The sequence below is a fragment of the Eptesicus fuscus genome, chromosome 1 (genome assembly GCF_027574615.1).
Source record: "Eptesicus fuscus isolate TK198812 chromosome 1, DD_ASM_mEF_20220401, whole genome shotgun sequence".
NCBI lineage: Eukaryota > Metazoa > Chordata > Mammalia > Chiroptera > Vespertilionidae > Eptesicus > Eptesicus fuscus.
The window spans coordinates 129,867,242-129,887,480 of NC_072473.1; the positions used below are offsets into that span (position 1 = coordinate 129,867,242).

The following is a 20,239-nucleotide window of genomic DNA, read 5'->3' on the forward strand; positions in this document are numbered from 1 at the left end:
CAGCTACAAAATGACAAGAATAAACTACCAATACTATACGTTGTTTGTATTACCATCATTTTTTGAATATTGTGTTTTGTGTTTTAACATCCCCTCATGTCCACAAAACAACCATCTGTGTCTTCTGCTTCTGGTGAGAAGAGGAAGGCAATTACTCAAGATAATTTCCCAACTGTATAGGCTAATATACACTGAGTGACCAGATGATGATGATCTCTGAACGCATAATAATCTGGCCACTCAGTGTATATCCTATATAATAAAAGGCTAATATGCAAATTGTCCCCTCGACCAGGAGTTTGACCAGCAGGCAGGCTGGCCAACCACCCATGTCCCCTCCCCCTGGCCAGACTGGCTGGACCCTACCCATGCACAAATTCATGCACCGGGCCTCTCTCAAATATATATATATTTATACTAGAGGCCTAATGCACGAAGATTCGTGCAAGAATAGGCCTTCCTTCCCCTGGCTGCCAGCACCGCCTTCACTCTGACCAGATGTGTCAATTTGCATATTCCCTCTTTATTGGCTGTGGGTGCTGCCATCTCTGTCGCGGAGTTACAATTTGTATATTCTGTCTTTATTATATATTTTTTATATAATATATATATATATATATATAAAACTGAGTGGCCAGATTATTATGTGTTCCAGGCACATTTAATGTAGGGTAGATTAAGCTGTGATGTTTGGTAGGGTAGGTATATTAAACACATTTTCAACTTACAACACTTTCAACTTATGATGGGTATATTGGGAAGGAACCCTATTATAAGTAAAAGAGCATCTGTATTGGACTTTGGTAGTGCTATAGACTGAATATTTCTGTCCCTTCAAAATTCATATTAAAACCTAATCCCCAATGTGATGGTATTAGGAGGTGAAGTCTTTGGGAGGTGATTAGGTCATGAGGGTGGAGCCCTCATGAATGGGATTAGTGCCTTTATAAAAGAGACTCCAGAGATTGATTTCATCCTCTCATTCTGTAAGGACACAGTGAGAAGACAGCTGTCTGTGAACCAACAAGTTGGCCCTCACAATACACCAAAACTGCTGGCACCATGATCTTGACTTCCCAGCCTTAGGAAGTGTGAGAAATAAATGTTGTTTATTAGCCACCTAGCCAGCCTGAACAGACTAAGACGGAATTATCACTTTGTTTAAAATATCTGCATCTATTTTCTTGAGATTGTTCTGTAATATTTGTTTTTCACTCATCAGGTTTTAGTATCAAGGTTATAAAATAATTAGGAATGCTCCCTCTTTTTCTACACTCTGGAATTGCTTTTGTTCTTTGTGGGCTTTTTAAAATATATTTTTATTGATTTCAGAGAGGAAGGGAGAGAGATAGAAACATTAATGAAGACAGAGAACCATTGACTGGCTGCCTCCTACATGCCCCACACTGGGGACCGAGCTGGCAACCCAGGCATATGCCCTGACTGGGAATCAAACCGTGACTTCCTGGTTCCTAGGTCAATAATAAACCACTGAGCCATACCAGGTGGGCTGCAATTGCTTTGTAAAATTGGAATTACTTATTCCTTGAGTGTTTCACCAGTGAACCCATCTGAGCCCAGAGTTTCTGTTAGAAAGACCTTTGTCTACAGGTTCTGTTACTTAATAGGGCTACCAAGAGTTTCCTTTTTTGAGACAGTTTTTGCAAGATATATGTCTGTAGTAATTTGTCCATTTTATCTAATTGTTCAATGTAATTGGCATAAAGTTGCCTTTTTGAACATTGATCAAATTACCACATTAATGGAAGGACACTAACACATGTCTGGATTTTGATATTTGACAAAGTCAGAATATCCTCATTGATATATGGGTGTGCTGATTTGTTTTCACTAGCTGTGTTCCACTTCCAGACTTCTTCAATGCCATTCCTTCTGACTGGACTGTCCTCTCTTACCCTTTATTACCTGGTGGATTCTTTCTCAATTTTTAAAATTCAATTCAGGCACCGTGTTCTCTAAGACTCCCAGAGTCCCCACACTAGGCTAAACATCTATCCTGTAGCCTCCACAGCCCACTTTACCCACCATTGTTAATGGACTAACCACACTCCACTGAAACTCTTTCTCTGTGCCTGTCTTCCCTGTACACTGTGAGCTCCTTCATCTGTCTTCAGTGCAGAGCAGTGGTGGCCAGTCAACACCTATGGAACTGAACTCAGCTTATAACCGATGAATGACCAAATAAGTTCTCTAGCCACCTGTCTATATTTCCCCACATGCATTAGCTTGTTCATTTATTTCATTGAGCATCTACTATGTGCCAAGAACTGTTCTAGAAGAATGGCTGGTGAGCAAAGAGGAAAAGTTGGCGAGTGTGGTGTCCTGGAAACCAAATGAAGAAAGGATTTCAAGGTTGAGATGATCAACTGTGTCAAATGCTGCCAGTAGGTCAAGTAAGATGAGGTCTGAAACTGGACCATTGATATAACAACCAGTGAACGGCACTTTTGCTGAAGTACTTGGGCAAAAAGTCTGATTGGGGCAGTCTCAGAAAAGCCCTGGAGCCCCGGAGGAGAATAACTAAAGAAAAGCTAGTATAAAGTTTTGCTGTGAAGGAAAGTAAATAAATATATGGTGTTTTATTTTGCTCTGCAGAGTTTTTAAATTGCATGTTGTAAATATATCTATCTAGCCATTGTTTCAAAGCTTCTGCGTTTCCTGTTTTGAGTTAGAAATACAATGTCTGTGGACAGCAACTCTGGAATGAATTTTTCACAGTACATTAACTCCTTTGTCCTTTCTGAGGCCTTCCCAATCTTTGGGGACCATAGGGGCTCCCTGCTGGTGTCAAAGGCTGTTGTTTTTTTTTTTAAGTAACTTCAAAATCTTGTGGCTGATTCACAACCGATATTCCCACATCCACAGCTGACCACATCCACTACTGCAACCACATGTGTGACATCAAACCCTCATGTGGCTGCCACTCTTCCTCCCTCCCTGACAGAATGTGGAAATGACCAAAGGACCTGTCCCCCAAAGACCACCAGACCACATGTATTAGGACAATAGGGTGAGACAACACAGGTCCTCAACGGCATGTTGAAGCAGAAGCAGCAGCAGCAGGCATGACCACGCCTCACATTCCACATGCCACTCCCCGCTATGTCACTCCCATATGATCACCCTGCACACTCATTCCCGAACAGGAGAACACTGCACAGCAAGACACATCATTTCTCATAGAGCTCTATTGTGGCATATAATAATAGGTACTCTATATAAATTAAATTAAAAATAAAGCTCCAGCAGGTTGCACAGGTTGGCTGTTAATAAATATATCTCTGGGTAATTGTGCCCCAAGACCAGCTCACGACCACTCTCCCTCATCCAGAGAATTATACAAAAATAAATACAGGCTCAGGGGGGTGGGAGGGGGAAAGGAGGACATGCCCACTGCCATTCTGCAAGTTCTCATTTCCGCTATCCACCCGTCCCGTTCCTCTCCACTGGTATCACCACAGGAGCCCTGTGCTGACTGGAGAGCTCAGGGACGGGAGGCCTCTCTGCAGTCAAGCATTCTCAGAAGTAAAGGATCCACTCACTGTACAGGCCACACATCCCATCTGAACCCTCTGGGGATGGTGTAGGGGCTGCCCCTCCCCAGACCCCAGAGAAGGGGACACTTGTTATTGCTGGTCCCACAAGCAGCTCCTACGAGAACCAGACCAGAGAGAGGCACAGCGCAAGCACCAGGAGGGACATACCACTGTTCAGAGCCACAGGGACCACTACCAGGCCAGCCAGGACCCCCAGAGTCTGGGTCAAGGGCCCCCAGAGCTGGGGAGACAAAACACACACACATTCTGCAGGGGCTGCTAAGGTGGGAGACCTCTTTGGGGACTCAAGGTTTAGGCCTGAACCCTCTTCATCCTGGAAACTCACATGGCACCTGGCCAGGCTGGAAGGACAGATTTCAGCCCCTGAAATGCCAAGGAGGGTGAGATTTTGACCCTGTGGGCCTGAAACAGCTGGCTCCTTGCCAGACACAGAAACCAAGCTGTCTGCCCATTCAGTGGACTCCATCCGGGCTTCTGTCCCTCCTGGGAACCCAGGCACCCCAGATATCACCCTATTCATGTGCAAAGAGTCAGTGTCCTTGCGCACCCCCTTCTCTGGCGCCCCATTGAACTGCCCCTCTGGACCCAGAACCACAGGGCTGTCACATGCCAAGCCCCCTGCCCATGGGAGCCACACATCTCCCATAGTGGCTACCATAGAACGGGCCCCAGAGAGGATTTCTGGAGGCGATTCCTTGGGGGTGCCCCCTTCTGGACTGGAAGGTATCGTGGAGAGCCCATCTTCGCCCTCCCCCTCCTCATCAGGGTCCTCAGTGTCCTTGATAAGCTCCACACCACGCCCCAGCCGGGCATAGTGCAGTGTGATCTCTTCCGCCAGGGCACTGTTCAGGGCCCGCTCAGGGCCAGGCCACTTCAAGATCAGGTCGCGGTCCGTGAATATGCCCAGGGGATGGCTAGGAGACACCCCCCCATCTGTGGAGCCCTCCCCGCCATTTCCCGCCCCACCTGCAGCCACAGCAGCCCGAAGGCGGCTCAGGTGGGACAGGTAGAGCTGCTCCAGCTCCTGGTCAATGGAGTCCTCGCTGAGCAGCTCCTCCAACCCACTCATGGCCTCCAAACCCCTGGGGGGCTCGTCCATAATAGCCCCTACCACGGGCTCCTTTCGGCCCCCTCCATTCTCGCTGGATACTTCCCACGCCGCCTGTTCCAGGAGAGGCCCAGCTGCCCCATCACTTGCATCAGGCCCTGAGGCCTGGTCCCTGGGCGAGCCACCCAGGCCACAGAGAAAGGAGGAGGGGGGGATCCTGATGGCTGGTGTCTGGTGGACCTCTGTGAAAGCCACAGATGCACTGTTGCTGGGGATGTCACCTTCCTCTGTGAGTCTGCCAGTCACTGTAACTTCAGAAACCTGGGGTGGGGGAGAAATGGAAGGAAATTAAGTAGAGGAGGGGATGGAACAAGCAGTGAAAACTGGTAACAGCCCACACCCAGACCCACAGGTACTTCTAGATAAAAACGCCTTAAAGGGCCTTCTATAATTCTCTAAATTCCAGACTATGTCATCTATATTAAAATAACAAAATCAGATGAAGTAAAGGAGGCTTCCTCCAGATCATATAGCTGAAGTGAATACTGCTGGTTGGCCTCCAAAACATATCCAGAACATTCACATGAATGTCTGTAATTTTTATTTAAAAAAATTATTTCCTAGCTCTTATCTCTTTTTTTTAATATATTTTTATTGATTTTTTTACAGAGAGGAAGGGAGAGGAATAGAGAGTTAGAAACATCAATCAACTGCCTCCTGCACACTCCATACTGGGGATGTGCCCGCAACCAAGGTACATGCCCTTGACTGGAATCAAACCTGGGACCCTTCAGTCTGCAGGCCGACGCTCTATCCACTGAACCAAACCGGTCAGGGCTAGCTCTTATCTTTTGACAAGGCCTAGAAACAATGACCAATCTAGTAGCAACGGGCATACCTAGTCCCCAAATCTATTTTTTAAAAATATATTTTATTATTATTTTAAAAATATATTTTATTGATTTTTCACAGAGAGAAAGGGAGAGGGATAGAGAGTTAGAAACATCGATGGGAGAGAAACATCGATCAGCTGCCTCCTGCACACCCTCCACTGGGGATGTGCCCGCAACCAAGTTACATGCCCCTGACCGGAATCGAACCTGGGACCCTTGAGTCCACAGGCCGACGCTCTATCCACTGAGCCAAACCGGTTTTGGCTATTGATTTTTTTACAGAGAGGAAGGGAGAGGGATAGAGAGTTAGAAACATCAATGAGAGAGAAACATTGATCAGCTGCCTCCTGCACACCCCCTACTGGGGATGTGCCCGCAACCAAGGTACATGCCCTTGACCGGAATCAAACCTGGGACCTTTCAGTTCGCAGGCTGACACTCCATCCACTGAGCCAAACCGGTTTCGGCTAGTCCCCAGATCTAAATAGCATTCTCCACTAAAAGGAATTAGGGCTCCTTAAATAAATGGCTATTTCCAGGTTTGGGGCAGGTAAAGTCCCATAATGTGAAGAAGTGCTCAAAGAATGATGGGTATGTGTCAAAAGGACTGTGGCACCAATCTAAATAAGCTTCCACTGGCCAGCGGCAGTTCAATGTAAGCATCAAAAACAAAAAAATAAGGGCAATGGATTGAAACTCATCAAATATGTTTAAAATTCATGAGTTAATAATGATATACTAAAACCAAAAATCCTTTATTTGGTCACCTTTGAAGAAGTTGATTTCTTCTGAAAATTGGTAAATAAGAAGGGAAAAATCAAGTATTTATATAGCTTTTTTTATACAAACTATATACCTTCAAGATTATACACTGTCAAGGTAGCCAGACAGTTGATGTGAGAAAGTTTTTCCTTAGAAAAAAATTCTGGCCAATAAACAAAGGGGAAATAAGAGAATTAAACAGAATCAATTCTATTTCAATTACTTTAATAATAATATATTTGTATTTAATAAAAGTAATAGTTTAGCCCTAGCCAATTTGGCTCAGTAGATAGAGTGTCAGCCTGTGGACTGAAGGGTCCTGGTTTTGATTCCAGTCAAGGGCACATGCCCGGGTTGTAGGCTCAATCCCCAGTGGGGGTTGTGCAGGAGGCACCCGATCAATGATTCTCTCTTATCATTGATGTTTCTCTCTCTCTCTCCCCTCTCCCTTCCTCTCTGAAATCAATAAAAATATATATTTTTAAAAGTAATACTTTAATAAATAGATTAAATTTAATAGATCCAAATAATTACATAGAATTAATAAATTAATAACAATTGAGTAAAAGCCCAACTGGTGTCGCTCAGTGGTTGAGCATCTACCTAAAAATTGAGTAAGAACTGTATTTCCACATGGATGCAATCAGCCAAATCCATGCTGTGAGAAATTCTGCAGGACAAACAAGGTTTCTTGAACAAATTGCAACAAAAGTGAGGGAGATTTAAAAAATCTAAAAGGATCCATCAACCAAATGCAATGTGTTGACCTTTTTGGATCCTAAAAACTTATGAGCTAAGGAAATTTGAACATTAACCAAATATTCAATGACAATAAGGAATTGTTGTTCATTTTCTGAAGTGTGATGATGGCACTGTGTATTTTTAAGAGTTATTAATTTTATGAGATATAAACTGAAGTATTTATGGATGGGATAATGTCTAGATTTTCCCCCAAAATAATTCCACAGAGAATAGGAGGGGAGGGAAAGGGTGGGGTGTAAAAAGGTAGGAATGGACATGTGTTGAAGTTTTTTGAAGCTGGGTAATGGGTATATGTGGGTTCATTATACTAGACTCTACTTATACTTGAAAAAAGTTATAATAAAAAGTTAACACACCCATTAACATACATCTCCTGAGTTTCTCCATCCCGCTGTCAGCACCGCCATTGCTCACCTGGACCACTGCAGTCGCCTCCTCTTCACAGTCCCCCTGCTTCTGCCTCACCCCTACAGTCTATTTCCCTCACAGCAGCCAGAGGGAGCCTGTTAAATCCTAGGTCAGGTCACGGCCCTTCTCAGCTGGTGACCCTCCATGGCTCATGAGGCCCTATACAATCTGTCCCTGTCAGCTCTCCAACCTCACCTCCCCCTGCTCCTCCTCATTCACTGTTCCTTGCTGTTCCTCACACACATTAGTCATTGCCCTGCTCTAGGACTTTGCACTTGCCTGGGATGTCCTTCCCTAGCTATCCACGTGGCTCACTCTCACCTTCTTCACATCTTTGCTCAAATCTCACTTCCCTAGCCACTCTAAAATCTAAAGTTGCAAACTTGTCCCCTCCCCATCCCGTTCTCTCTCTCTCCCCCCTCCCTTCCTTCCTCCTTTCCTCCCTCTCTCTCCTTATCCCTTTTTTCCCCCCTTAGCACTCATCCTATCTCATCATCCAAAACACTACATATTTATCTATTATTCTGTTATGTCTCACACCACTAAAATGTAAGTAAGCCCCAGGAAGACATCATTGCTGGTCACTACCATAGTCCCTAACAGTGCTTTGCACAGACCAAGCATTCAATAAACATTTGCTAAGTTACCGATTGACATTAAGATAAGCCGAGGTAAAAAACTGCATTCTACCCCTCCACCATCAGGTTACGATTTGGGGGATCTCCCTCCAACCTAGGGTGGACCCAGAGCAATTCAGCTCCACCACCCAGCCTCCCATTGGGCTGTCTTCCCAGCGGCTTCCAGGGCCTGCTTACCTGATGTGTCATCTGTGGCCATGGACGGAGAGGAGTGGGAGCCACCAGGGGACCCACTGACTCCTGGACATCAAGATGATCTGCTGGAGAGAAGAAAAGGGCAGCATTGGGGTGAGGCAGGCTTACAAGCAGGCCTGGTTTGGTTAAGAAAATCTGTCCTAGCTAATAGGCAGTTTTGCCTCTGAAGTTTTCTGTGACAGTCTAAGGTAGAGGTGCCTCTTAATTTGTATAGAAAGGAAAGGGGGAGGAAGAAAAAAAAATGACAAATATAAGCTAAAACTCCTACCACCTGCCAATTGCTTACCCACAGCAGGGGTATTATCATCCGAGCTCTTCATCCTCAGCTCTTCCTCGTTAGGCCTGTGGGGCAGAGGAGAGAACACATGGATCTGAGGCCTGAGAAGCCAGTTCTGCCATCCACCAGCCACTTCTGAGCCTCTGTGGTGGCCACCCTCACCTGACAGCTGCTGTTCTCTCTTCTGCTGCCTCCTTCCATCCCCTGATTATAAAAGCCCTACACACTCAATGTAAAAAATTTACAAAATACAGGGAAGCATAAAGCAATAAAAAGTGCCACATTAGCCAGAGGCAACCACCATTACCATTTTGGAAAATTTAATTCCAGACATTCTATGAAAGTGTTTAGATTTTGCAGATATACTTTTGCACTGGCTTTGTCCATTTAACAGTAAGAAGCACCATTCAATACTTCTGTAAACATTTGAAATAGCTGCTTACTACTCTCATATGGGCTTGCCATAAGGCATGTACCCATTCCCGTCCTACTGAGCAGCTAGTTGCTTCTTCCATTTTACACTCACAAAGCAGGCTTCAGCAGAAACGGTTGCCTATAGCTTTATGAGCAACTTGGACCATTTCTTTAGGATATCTTCCTAGCTATGCAGAAACCCATCTTTTCCAAGAAAGAGCAGGTGAGGACTAAGGGGCACCGGAAGCAGCAAAAGAGAGAAAGTGACTGGTGACCAGGAAAGAGGTCAGCAAAAAAAGGAAGTAACCTGGGGTCGTAGAGGCCTGGGTCCCACTGCCAACCCTCCTCCCATTGCCCTAACAGCCTAGCAAGGCACCTAACCTCCCTGAGCCTCACCCCCTCACCTTAAAATACAGCACAGGGTATCCAGGATGTGCACACCAAGCACAGGGCAGTCAAGAGAAATGAGGACATCAAGCCAGACGCCAGGCCTGGTACAGAATGGGGGCTGAATCAACCGTAGATGTTTGTTGGTCTTGATCTTCCTTCACCAGGCAAATCGGACCCCAAGGTCTGAGTGGCATAAGCCAGCTGTATTTCAGCCAGTCCCTGCCAGGTGTGAGGTCACAGGGCTCATGGGGAAATCACTGTTCTCATATGAGTATCAAGTGCTTACAGATTAAGGCAGCGAGGGAAGCATTAGCTAAAACATGTACAGAAATCTGACAGGAGCTGAGGCAATTGCTCAGACCTTTCGCTTCCTAGAGGTAATTTGATGATGTTGACATTTCTGAAAATGACTGCAATTTTTTTAAAACACGTAATCAATTACCTTTACAGAAACAGAATATCACTAGCTGACCCAAATACAGTAGTTACTATGGTGTTAGGCACATATAGTATAAATTAAATCCTCACAGCAACCCATGAGATAGGTACGTTTAATCCTCCGAAATAGGCAGTATTATCATCATCTTACAGATGATGAAATGGAAGCTGAGTACATGGCTCAAGGTCAGCAGTGAGGATCAAAACCTCTCAACCAGCAAACTGTTGCTACTTGGGTGAGGTAGACCAGGGTCTTACCCCAACCCCATCTTCAATCCTTTCCAGGAGTAGATCAAGGGAGACGGCAACAATAGACAAAATCCCTACCTCCTCCTTCATTCGGTCTTTTTTAAAAAACCTGCCTTTCACCCACCTATTCATTCCCAGCTTCCCTGCCTTCATGGGACATGTGGCTAGGAAACTACCAGACAGAGAAGTGGCTGCAAAAAACTTTTTATTAGCACCCTAGGGGAAAACGTGAACCATATATATGGATCTAGAGTCTGGAAGCTCCTGAAGGAATGTGTGTCTTTCTCCAGGAACTAGAGCTCACGTGTCCCGCCAGAGGTCTTTGGATGAGAATACAGTCAAACCTCGGTTCTCAAATGTCTCCCATCTCAAGCAATTCGTTTCTCAACCCCACAACCCTTTCATGCTGATACCTGTATGATCAGCCATGCATCTCTCAGGCGACAAACAAAGGAGAGAATGCATAAGTATGAGTCAGTTTACCGCTAAACCTCACATTATTAACATCTCAGGAAATTGTGCTGTGAATAATTTTGTGGGTTTTTTGTTGTTTTTTTTGTTTTTTTGCTTTTGTTGCTGCTTATCATTATTAAATTGTCATTTTTTACTGTTTTTTTTTTCATTTCCTTTTTGTTAAATTTTCATTTACATTTCATGTCCTTTTTGTTTTTCAAGTGTTTATAGGCCCTAACCGGTTTGGCTCAGTGGATAGAGTGTCGGCCTGCGGACTGAAAGGTCTCAGGTTCGATTCCTGGTCAAGGGCATGTACCTTGGTTGCGGGCACATCCCCAGTAGGAGGTGTGCAGGAGGCGGCTGATCGATGTTTCTCTCTCATCGATGTTTCTAACTATCCCTCTCCCTTCCTCTCTGTGAAAATCAATAAAATATATTTTAAAAAATAAATAAAGTGTTTATAGAACAAGCAGTATATTAAACATGTACTGTATACAAGAAAGATTAAAACAGGTAATCATTTGGGGGTCTGGAATGGATTAATTCCATTTACATTATTTCTAATGGGGAAAAATGATTCAGTTTTTGAACAGCTTTCTGGAATGAATTAAGTTTGAGAACTGAGGTTCCACTGTACTACAGGGCCTGGAGTGGGTGCCAAAAGCCCAGCCATCAACTCCTGCCCATCCCGAATAAGAAAGGGGCTTGGGAGCAAACAGACTTGGTCCTGCACTAGTCCTGCCAGTGGCTCTAAAATCCAGGTCTTTGGATTTGTGGCCTGACACGACTTCTGAGAACTTCTTTTGCTGGTGTAGTCAGTCCTTCATTAAAGAAAATGTCATCTTCCTAGGATCTTACAAAGCAAGCTTCTTCAAGAAGACCCACAGACAGACAGGAAGGGACAGGAACTAGGCAAGTTGTCCCCTATCATCTGGCCCAGAGCTAACATACACAAAACCAGGCTTGTAAAAGCACTCCAGAGTCCTTAGATGCATGTGAGAGAAGCGGGCAGGGGGCGGGGGGGAAGAAGGGGAGCAAAGGGGAATTCAGGACACAGACAACCAACAGGAAAATAAATCCACAGTTCAGTTGAAGAACGGAGAGCAAAAGCAAATACAAAACAAATCCTTCAGCCCCTAGAGCATCTCTTCCATAACTGAGGAGGGTGAGAAGAGGGGCAACATACAGAATTCAGGTCAAACAATTCAGCCAGCCCCACGATCCATGAAGTCAGCAAAAGTACACAGGACACTCCCTACCTCCAAAATCAGAGATGAAAGCAAAAGTCACCTCTATTGTTCACCTCCTCCACCTCAGACCCTTTTCACTGATAACACCAAGTCATTTGAAAACCTTCACATCTGTCCCTCAAGGCAACACCCTTCCCTTTTTACAAACATGGAAACTGAGGCTCAAGGAACTGTGTCTCTACATTCACGAACTACACACCACACTGATAACATCCAAAGAGGGCTCCGTTTTTAACAGTGTTTGAGACTGTGAACTTAAAAAGAAAAAAGGAAAATCTAAATATCCAGAACTGTCTTTCACAGTAAACATTTGAGGGCAGCTATGACTTTAATCAAAAGGCGGCTGGTGAGAGAAATGAAGTAACAGAGCCTCACTAATCAGTAACAGAGGGTTCCTAGAAAAATGGAGAGGGAAGAGAATAAGAACAAAACTGTACTTCCAGTGTGCTTACTACTTTTTGAGAAGGAAACCCACTCTGTTGGCACCAGCCCCACAAATGCCACTTGGTGGTCTCCTCAAGGGCAACCGGCAATAGTGGGCTGGAACACACAGGCCTAGGGACATCTTGGACACGCATCCCTTGGCTGCTCTTGAGAACTAGTCAAGACAGAATAGCCTAGAAGGGGCCTGCACGCCAGTCTCCTAGGTGTGAAAATTCTTCCCACCATCAGGAAATTCAATGGCTGCTGGCCTCAGATGGCATCCAGAGAAACCAGGGGGTGAGATTTCCGAAAGAGGTGCCATCAGCCCCAGTCTAGGCCAGCCAAGACAGAAAAAGTGAATCTCCAGGCAGAGTGAGTGAGCGAGCGATTGAGGGCTGACAGCCACCATGGGAAAGAGCAAAGCAGACTTTCAGAGCAGTCACATCGCTGGCATCACCACCGCCCAAGTCCTTCGTGAGCACCCCCAACGCTCATGTTTTCAAAGAACTTGGTCAGCCCAAAGTGGGTCACGCACTGAAACCCAAACGGGAAACTCAGCAGACCCCAGCTCAACCTGAAGATGAAGGCTGACTATCAGGGAGGAGGTGCGGGGGAGGTGGGGCACAGGTGGCTTCAGAATTTAGAAACCTGCCCTGTTATACTTGGAATCTGTCACCCTGAGCCATCTGCTTTCTGAAAAGCACAGGGTTTGAACACGGCTGTGAAAGCCACCAAGTTATGTGGGGCACTGCTCTCTTTCCCAGCTAGTCTGTGTCAGTGTCAACCTGGGACTTGGGGACAATCCATGGGGTGGAGAGAGGACAGCAGTTTTTTGTGTGTTTTTTTTTTGTGCTATGAGCTTCTTTTACAGCAGTAATCATTCATCTGGCCGTGACCCAAAGAAACACATTGTACATCATAGTCCAGCACACCGTATGCATATGTAAATATATATACATACATATAACTGAGAAACAACTTACCTTTAGTATGTTGTGATGCACTGATTATTTCCTATACTATTTTTTAAGTGTTGGTTGGAATCCAGTAAATTGATATCACAACTCAACAAAGGGTCATGACATGTCATTTGGAATGAACCCACTCTGCCACCAACCAGCTGTTACTGAACCTCTCTATGCCTCAGTTTCTTCATCTGTGAAGAGGGAATAATAGTAATACCTACCTCAGAGAGCTGGATTGAAGAACGATGAGGAAATTGTCTCTAAAGTGCTTAATAGTAATCCTCTCCACTTTCCCACTGAGGGAAACTGAGGCTTTGAAAAGGAGAGTAACTTGCCCACCATTTCCCAGCTGGTAAAACATGTCACCTCACCTGATACAGCAGTTCAAAACTGGGCCCACTAGAGCAGGACTGCCCCATTCTGCCACTTTCATAGCATGTAGCCTTAGCTAGGACTTCCTACCAGTTTTCTGTGGATGAAAAGAGGTCCACTTTCACACTAAGTTCTCACCCTCCCAACAACTAAGATGACCCCTGACCCATTTTGTTTCAACTATGGCTGATCTGGTTTCCCCTAAGGCTGCCAACTCGATAAGTAGATTGGGCTCCCATCCTTTCAGCTACAGGTGCGCCTGAAAATTAACTGAGGCCCTACTGTGCACCCGCCCAGTGACAGATCCTGGAGACACGATGGTGAGCAAACCCCACTAGGAAGCTTACAATTTACTGTGAAGACATAAAAAAAATACTCACACTCATTCTTTCAACAAACATTTATTGAGCACCTGTTAAGTGCCAGGCACCATGGCAGGCCCTGCAGGAATACAGAAGTAAATAAAAGCAGACCATGTCCCTACCCCTCATGGAGCTTACAGTCTAGCAGGGCAGAGAGGGTCATCCAATAATCCCCGAATGAAGGTCTAACCACAAACTGAGGTCATTTCCTTCAGAAAAGGAAAGAATGTGCTAGAACAAGGGGACCCTGGCCCAGACTACAGGTCAGGGAGAGCTTAGGATGTTTAGAAGGAAAACAAGCAAGGGCGGGGAGAAGAGTGAGAAACTGCTCAGAGCACTGTGCGGGAAGTAATGGATTCAATCTCGAACAAGGGGAGTTTGCGGCATCTTTGGGACATCAGGTAAGTGGAGACACCAAGTGTGAATATATGAGGCTAAAAGAAAGGGCAAGGACAAAGAGAAGCACCAGGGAGTTAAGAGGAAAAGCATCCAAGGCAAAGGAAGAAAGTGTTTTAAGTAGGAGTGCTCAACCACTTCAAGAAAACCAAAAACCCCCCTTCGGAATCTGACAGATGCAGGGGGGCAAAGAATGTGGAAAAACAAGTGCAAGCAACTCTTTAGAGGGGGGTCGGCAATGAAGGGGAGCGTGATTTAGGTACTGGCCAGCAGCAGTGTGGACAGAGGTGGGATCAAAGGACAGATTAAGACAGTAGAGATACTGGCATGTGTAACAGCTGATAGAGGACCAGGTGAGGAGAGCAGTGAAAAGCTGCTGGGAGAGAAAGAGAAACTGATTATGTCAGGTTCTGGAGCAAATGGAAGAAAACGGAACCCAGAGCATGAGTGCAAGAACTGGCCTGAGGGAAGATAGGGCCCCCTCTTCCCCCGTAACACAAAAGAGAGAAGTCAGAGCGCAGGCATGGGGAGTTCCAGTCTTATGGCTTCTATTTGGTTTTTTGAAGCAGGAAGTAAAGTCTCAAGGTAAAGAATTTGAAAGAATCACATCAGGGAGGAGACAAAAATGGATCCGAAAAATAGCACTGCCAGGCAGGGTGGGAAATGATCCTGAATTTGTGACGATGCTCATCTGCTCCACTACACAACATTCCCTAACAGGGCTTGCCTGCTTGGCTGATGGGTGCTATGGGAAAACCAGGGCCTGAAGAAGTTGGAACGAACAGGCTTTCCGGAGGAAGCACTCCTAGGACTGAAGTATCAAAACGAGGAGACTGCAAGGGGCACAGCACCAACATTCCTGGTGATGGAAACAGGATGGGCAGAGGCCCTGAGGCAGGAAGGGGCAAGGCACCTTGGGGAAACCATGGTGATTGCTCAGAAGGCAAAGGACGGTATGAGGTGAGACTAGTGGCCACGGAGGCCAGACTGGGGGAGAGGGCAGGGGATGCCTGAAGGCCACGCTTAGGCTTCCTCGGTCTTTGTTTTTAAGAGGAATAGGATAGCTCCTAAGGGTGTTAAATCAAGGTGGACCAGGAGGGCTCCTCTCCACACCAGCCCTGGGACGTTGGACTCTGGGAACCTCAGTTTGCTCATCTGGGAAAAGGGGATAAAACAGTCTATCTCACCAGGAACGTTGAAAGGATTAGATGACACTGCATGCAAATAGCCAAGTGCATAGACCTCGGCCAGGTTTCAAATGACAAGCCCTCTGTACCTGTCCCTTTCCACCCAGTTCCACCGCCAGCCCTCTGACATCTCGGTGCCAGTCTGTGTCTTTTTCCCTGTTTGAAACTAGCACTGTGCCCAGCACATAGTAGGCCTTCAATAAATGCTTGCTGCTGGATCATCTCTAAGCCTACGGTTTATCAAAAGCCTGATCTAGCAACTCAGGGAATGCAGCCTCTTCAGTTTCTAAGTGGTATCCCTTTGGCTACCATCGATTTTTCCCATGCTTGCACCAGATGTGGCTGCACCCGGTGCACAGTGGGCCTACAGCCAACACTGCCTGAATGGAAAGACCTATACAACAGGGACCCAGCAGGTTAAGGCTACCTCCTGAGATCCTCCATCATTTCCAAGAGGGCTGGGTCTCAGGGGGCAGCTGTTCTTCAACAGCGCTCCAAGTCACCGGCAGCACACAGGTTTTAAAACAATAATAAGTTGAAATGTACTCGCCAAGAAAACCACCAACCTAAAAAGAAAATCTTATCGCTGATCTTGCAATGAGCACCAACCTCCCCTTTGCAAGAGCTAAGATCACAAGATAAAGAAGCTATCAAAAAGCCATCTGCCCACTTAAAATAATATCACAAGTCATGTTAGGAACCACAGACCTGGGGCCAGATATCAAAACAATTGTCTGAACGGGCTGCTACAATTTCTCCTTAAAACCACCCCTGTATTTTAAAAGAAAAACACCTTCTCCACCCACATTGGCCCTGCAAGCTTCTGATTTCTCTGTTCCCTTCTTTCACACTCTAAAATGAGCAAAGTCCATTTATCCACACTGTTGCGTCTTCCAGACCGGCTCCCATGACAGCCGGCTGGAATGACGTCTTAGGAAAAGGTGATTCTGGGACACAAATAGCTCACTATCTTGGATCTGGATGATGGCTACATAAGGGCATAGATAGGTAAAAATCCATTGAGCCCTGTACTTAAGATCAGTCCACTTTATGTAGCTATCACCCAATAAAGAAAAAAAAAAAGAGCAAAGCATAAATAACATACTGGAGCAAAATTCAGAATTTGTCCTGAATCTTATCAGGCCTTCAAGAAGGAGCTATTTAAAAAAATTGCTCCTATGCCCTGGCCAGTGTGGCTGGCTCAGTTGGTTGAGCATCATCCATGCACCGAAAGGTTGTTCGTTTGATTCCTGGTCTGGGCACATGCCTGGGTTGCAGGCTCAATCCCCGGGGGGGCGGGGGGGACATGCAGGAGGCAGCCAATCAATGTTACATCAATGTTTCTCTCTTCTCCCTTTCTCTCACTGTAAAAATCAATAAACGATTCTTTTAAAAAATAATAAAATTCCCCCTAGCATCTCCTCCTTGGTCCTGTCACTCACTGAGCGAACTTGAGCAAGCGGGCTTACTCCCTGAGCTTCCTCTTTGCCCCTCTATTAAATGGGAATAATCAGAGCACCTCTAGCACACAGCATGCATGCACAGCAGGACTCAGGAGAGAACAGACTCGAAGCTCTTAGCACAGATATCAGAACATGCCAGCCACTGTTATCTTTTGCAGCTACCACCATGCTTCGGTTACCTTACCCATGTTTGCTGCGTCCAATCCAACCACACAAAGTGACTGTCATTCCCCTTAAGCAGATGAGAAAACTGAGGCAAGGTCAGACAGCTGGCGACAGGCAGAGCAGCGTTTGGGAAGAGAATCCACAGAACTGTATGGGTGACTCCCTAAGTACTAACACTGGCTAACACCTATATGGCACTGCTATGAGCCAGGCTAGGGGCTGAGGGCTTTTGCTTGTCTCCTGTGAAGTAGGTATTATGATTACCTGTTTAACAGATGAGGGTACTGAGGCATAATGCAGTTGGCCAAGGTTACAAGGCCAATATAGGTGGCAGATCTGGGATCTGAACCTAGGCACTTGATGCCAGAATCCATGCTCTGCACACTGTAAAGAAAGTCATGTTGCCTGCCCCCTTAGACTAAGCCTCAGGTTACTATGGGGCTCACAGGTCAGTAAGTGGGTGCCTGCCTGCTGGTTCAAGTCCCCAAGGCACATCTGCCCACCAACTGAGTTAGGCTATTCTGAACCACTCGCGGCCTAAGGCCTTGCCAGGATCACAAACATCTTGCCGCAGCCAGAGGCTTCTGATCCAACATATACAAGGTCCAAAAAGCCCTTTCCCATTCCCATTTCCAGTCCCCTCGCGACCAGGGAAATGTATTTCCCATGCATGGAGAATCTGCCTATCCCATACTAGACTGAGGTGAGCCCAAAAAGAATCAGGCCCATCTGCTACCCTTGAAAAACTAAGCTGACAGAAAAAAAACCTAGGAGAATCTTGTCTCGGGGCCTCGAGGGGTTCACTGGTTCTTTCTCCCAGGCCCTGAACAGTCACAGGTGTTATGGCAAAAACACAGGACAAGAGCTTCCGGTACAGGCCCGTCTGATTCTGCCTCTGCCAGAGCCAATGCTTCCCTGTGAGAGCATGGGGTCGGCCACTCACCCCTGCAGACCTCAGACTAGTAGAGCATAACAGTAAAGAGAGTTGCACAGGCTTCAAGGTTAGTCATGGCCAAAGTGGAGAAGCCAGGCGCTATCACTTCCTTAACCAATTGCTCGCTCTGGAACTCTGGTTTCCTGCTCTGTCAAATAGGGATCAGCTTCCCCACCCCCCCACCCCCCCAGCCCCCACACTACCATGTCACTGCAGTTCTCTCCACTCTAACACTGCCTATCCTTCCCACCAAGCTCATTCCCACCTCAGGACTTTTGCACTTGCTGTTCTCTCTGCCTAGAACACCGCTGTTCCCATATGTGGGCGTAACCGCCCCTCTTGATCATCCAGGACTCAGTTTAAATGGCACCTCCTCGTTCAAGTCCTCCCTGTTTCCTTTTCTACAAACTCTCTTCCTCCATATCTCCGCATAATTCTACTTAACATCATCCAGGACTCAGCTCCTCAAAGGCCTTCTTCCCTGAACACCCTGGCTAAACCAGGTATTCCCTCCCAAACTTTCTCCCCTTACTCAATTTTACTTTCCCCTCAACAGCTCCCTGTTTCTCATCTGCTCATTTGTTGTTGTTTTCCAACTGTCTCCCCTAGGAGCCTGTATGACCCTTGAGGGCAGGAAAGATGTCTGTCTTGTTGAGGGCTTTACAGTAGAATTCAATGAATGAATGACTAAAACCCCAGTAACGCAGAGCCTAGCACATGTTTGGCCTCCATTACTCTTTGGCTAACTGACTGAATGTGCCCTCCTCCCTGTCCTGGAGAGCAGGCCTGGGGGCTTCCTGGATCAGGATGCTTGTCCTCCATCCTAGACACAGCCCTGCGTTGGTTGGCGGAGGCGGCGCTGGCAGACATTACCTGCGCCTCACCGGCTTCATGCAGCTCTTCAGCTGCCTGGCCTCAGCCTCCACGGTACCCTGGCACTCGGGCTGTGGCTCCAGCTGCGGCAGCTGCTGCTGCTGGGGCAGCCCTTCAGCGTCAGTGGGTGAGGGAGCGGGTGAGATCCGGAGCAGAACCGTGTAGTTGCGGCCGTGGTTGTTGGCCCAGAAAATGCCCTCGGGGGTCTCATAGCGCACCACGAAGTCCAGGCGCGCCCCATCGCCCGCGCCCTCCGCAAAGGGCAGCTGGAAGGCAAAGCGGTCAGTGCGGCCACCGTCGTCGGGCGAGGAGGCGTACACCTGGCCGGACACCAGGCCAAGGCCTGGATCCAGGAGGGGGTCTCCGGCTCCTGGTCCTCCCGTTCCTGCCACCGGCGGGCTGCGCGGGACGTAGCGCGCTGGGTGGTCGCAGAAGGAAGCCCAGCCGTCGTGTGAGGCCCGCACGTGCACCGCCTTCTCGAAGGAGCGGTTCAGCACGCGCACCAACCCGCGCAGCACCGGCGGGCGCCCCCCAGGCACCCACACCCCGGAAACCCCGGGGACCGCTCCGGGAGGCGGCAGCAGCGCCTCCAGCTCCACCATGACGCGCCCCAAGCGCTCCAGACGGCCCGGCGCAGGCGGCAGCGAAAATGTGGGCACCACGTAAAACCCCCCGCCGGCGGGGACGGGGCACAGTGGCGAGGGCTCCGGGCAAGCCTCCTCTTCCTCCTCCTCCTCCCCTTCATCCCCATCCTCGCCATCGTCGTCCTCGTCGGCCCCGCCGCCGTCGCCATCTTGCCCGGCCACCTCCGCCATCTTGCCCGCCCCGGGCCCGCCCCACGGCCGGTAGCAGCGCAGCTGCGCCAGCGGCAGCCCCAGGGCCTCGTCGGCAAAGAGCACCCTCCGCGGGGCCGCCGCTGCCTCGACAGAGGTGCGGGGCTCACCCGCGGCCGGCGAGGGGGGCGCAGGAGGCCGCAGCGGGGGCTCCACAGGGGCCGTGCGCGCCATATCGGCGGCGGCACCGACGGCACCGGCGGCGGGACCGGCGGGGGCCGGGCCTGAAGGGGCGAGCAGCCAATGGGAAGGCCCGCGCGGGGGGCGGGGAGGGGGTCCAGCTCACGGAGGCCGTAGGCGTGAGACGCAGACAGGTGTATCAGCCAGCCAATGGGGAGCCACGCACGGGTGACGTAGACGGCGAATCGAGCGCAGGAGACGCACGCAGCCAATGGGGACGTCCGAGAGTGGGCGGTGGAAGAGGCAGGGTGATCGGTGAATCAATGGGGAGACCTGAATGGGGGTGGTGGAGGGTCTGGGATGGAGAGAGAAGCAGGACAGCTAATGGGGA

The 20,239-nt window shown here is 47.9% G+C and overlaps 1 protein-coding gene across 2 annotated transcripts; it reads right to left on the reverse strand.

Moving 5' to 3' along the window:
• Positions 1–3,198: 3,198 nt before the first annotated feature.
• Positions 3,199–19,902, reverse strand: PPP1R3F (protein phosphatase 1 regulatory subunit 3F). 2 transcript variants are annotated; one of them, XM_028134914.2, is made up of 4 exons: positions 18,896–19,902; positions 8,571–8,626; positions 8,267–8,346; positions 3,199–4,947 (listed from the first exon to the last, which is right to left on the reverse strand). In XM_028134914.2, the coding sequence occupies exons 1-4, from the start codon at positions 19,900–19,902 to the stop codon at positions 3,673–3,675; spliced, it is 2,418 nt and encodes an 805-aa protein (XP_027990715.2). In that variant the 3' UTR covers positions 3,199–3,672. The 2 variants fall into 2 exon arrangements, with proteins under 2 accessions (XP_027990715.2, XP_008156489.2); XM_008158267.3 differs by having other exon boundaries at positions 8,267–8,349.
• Between the last annotated feature and the right edge of the window lie 337 nt (positions 19,903–20,239).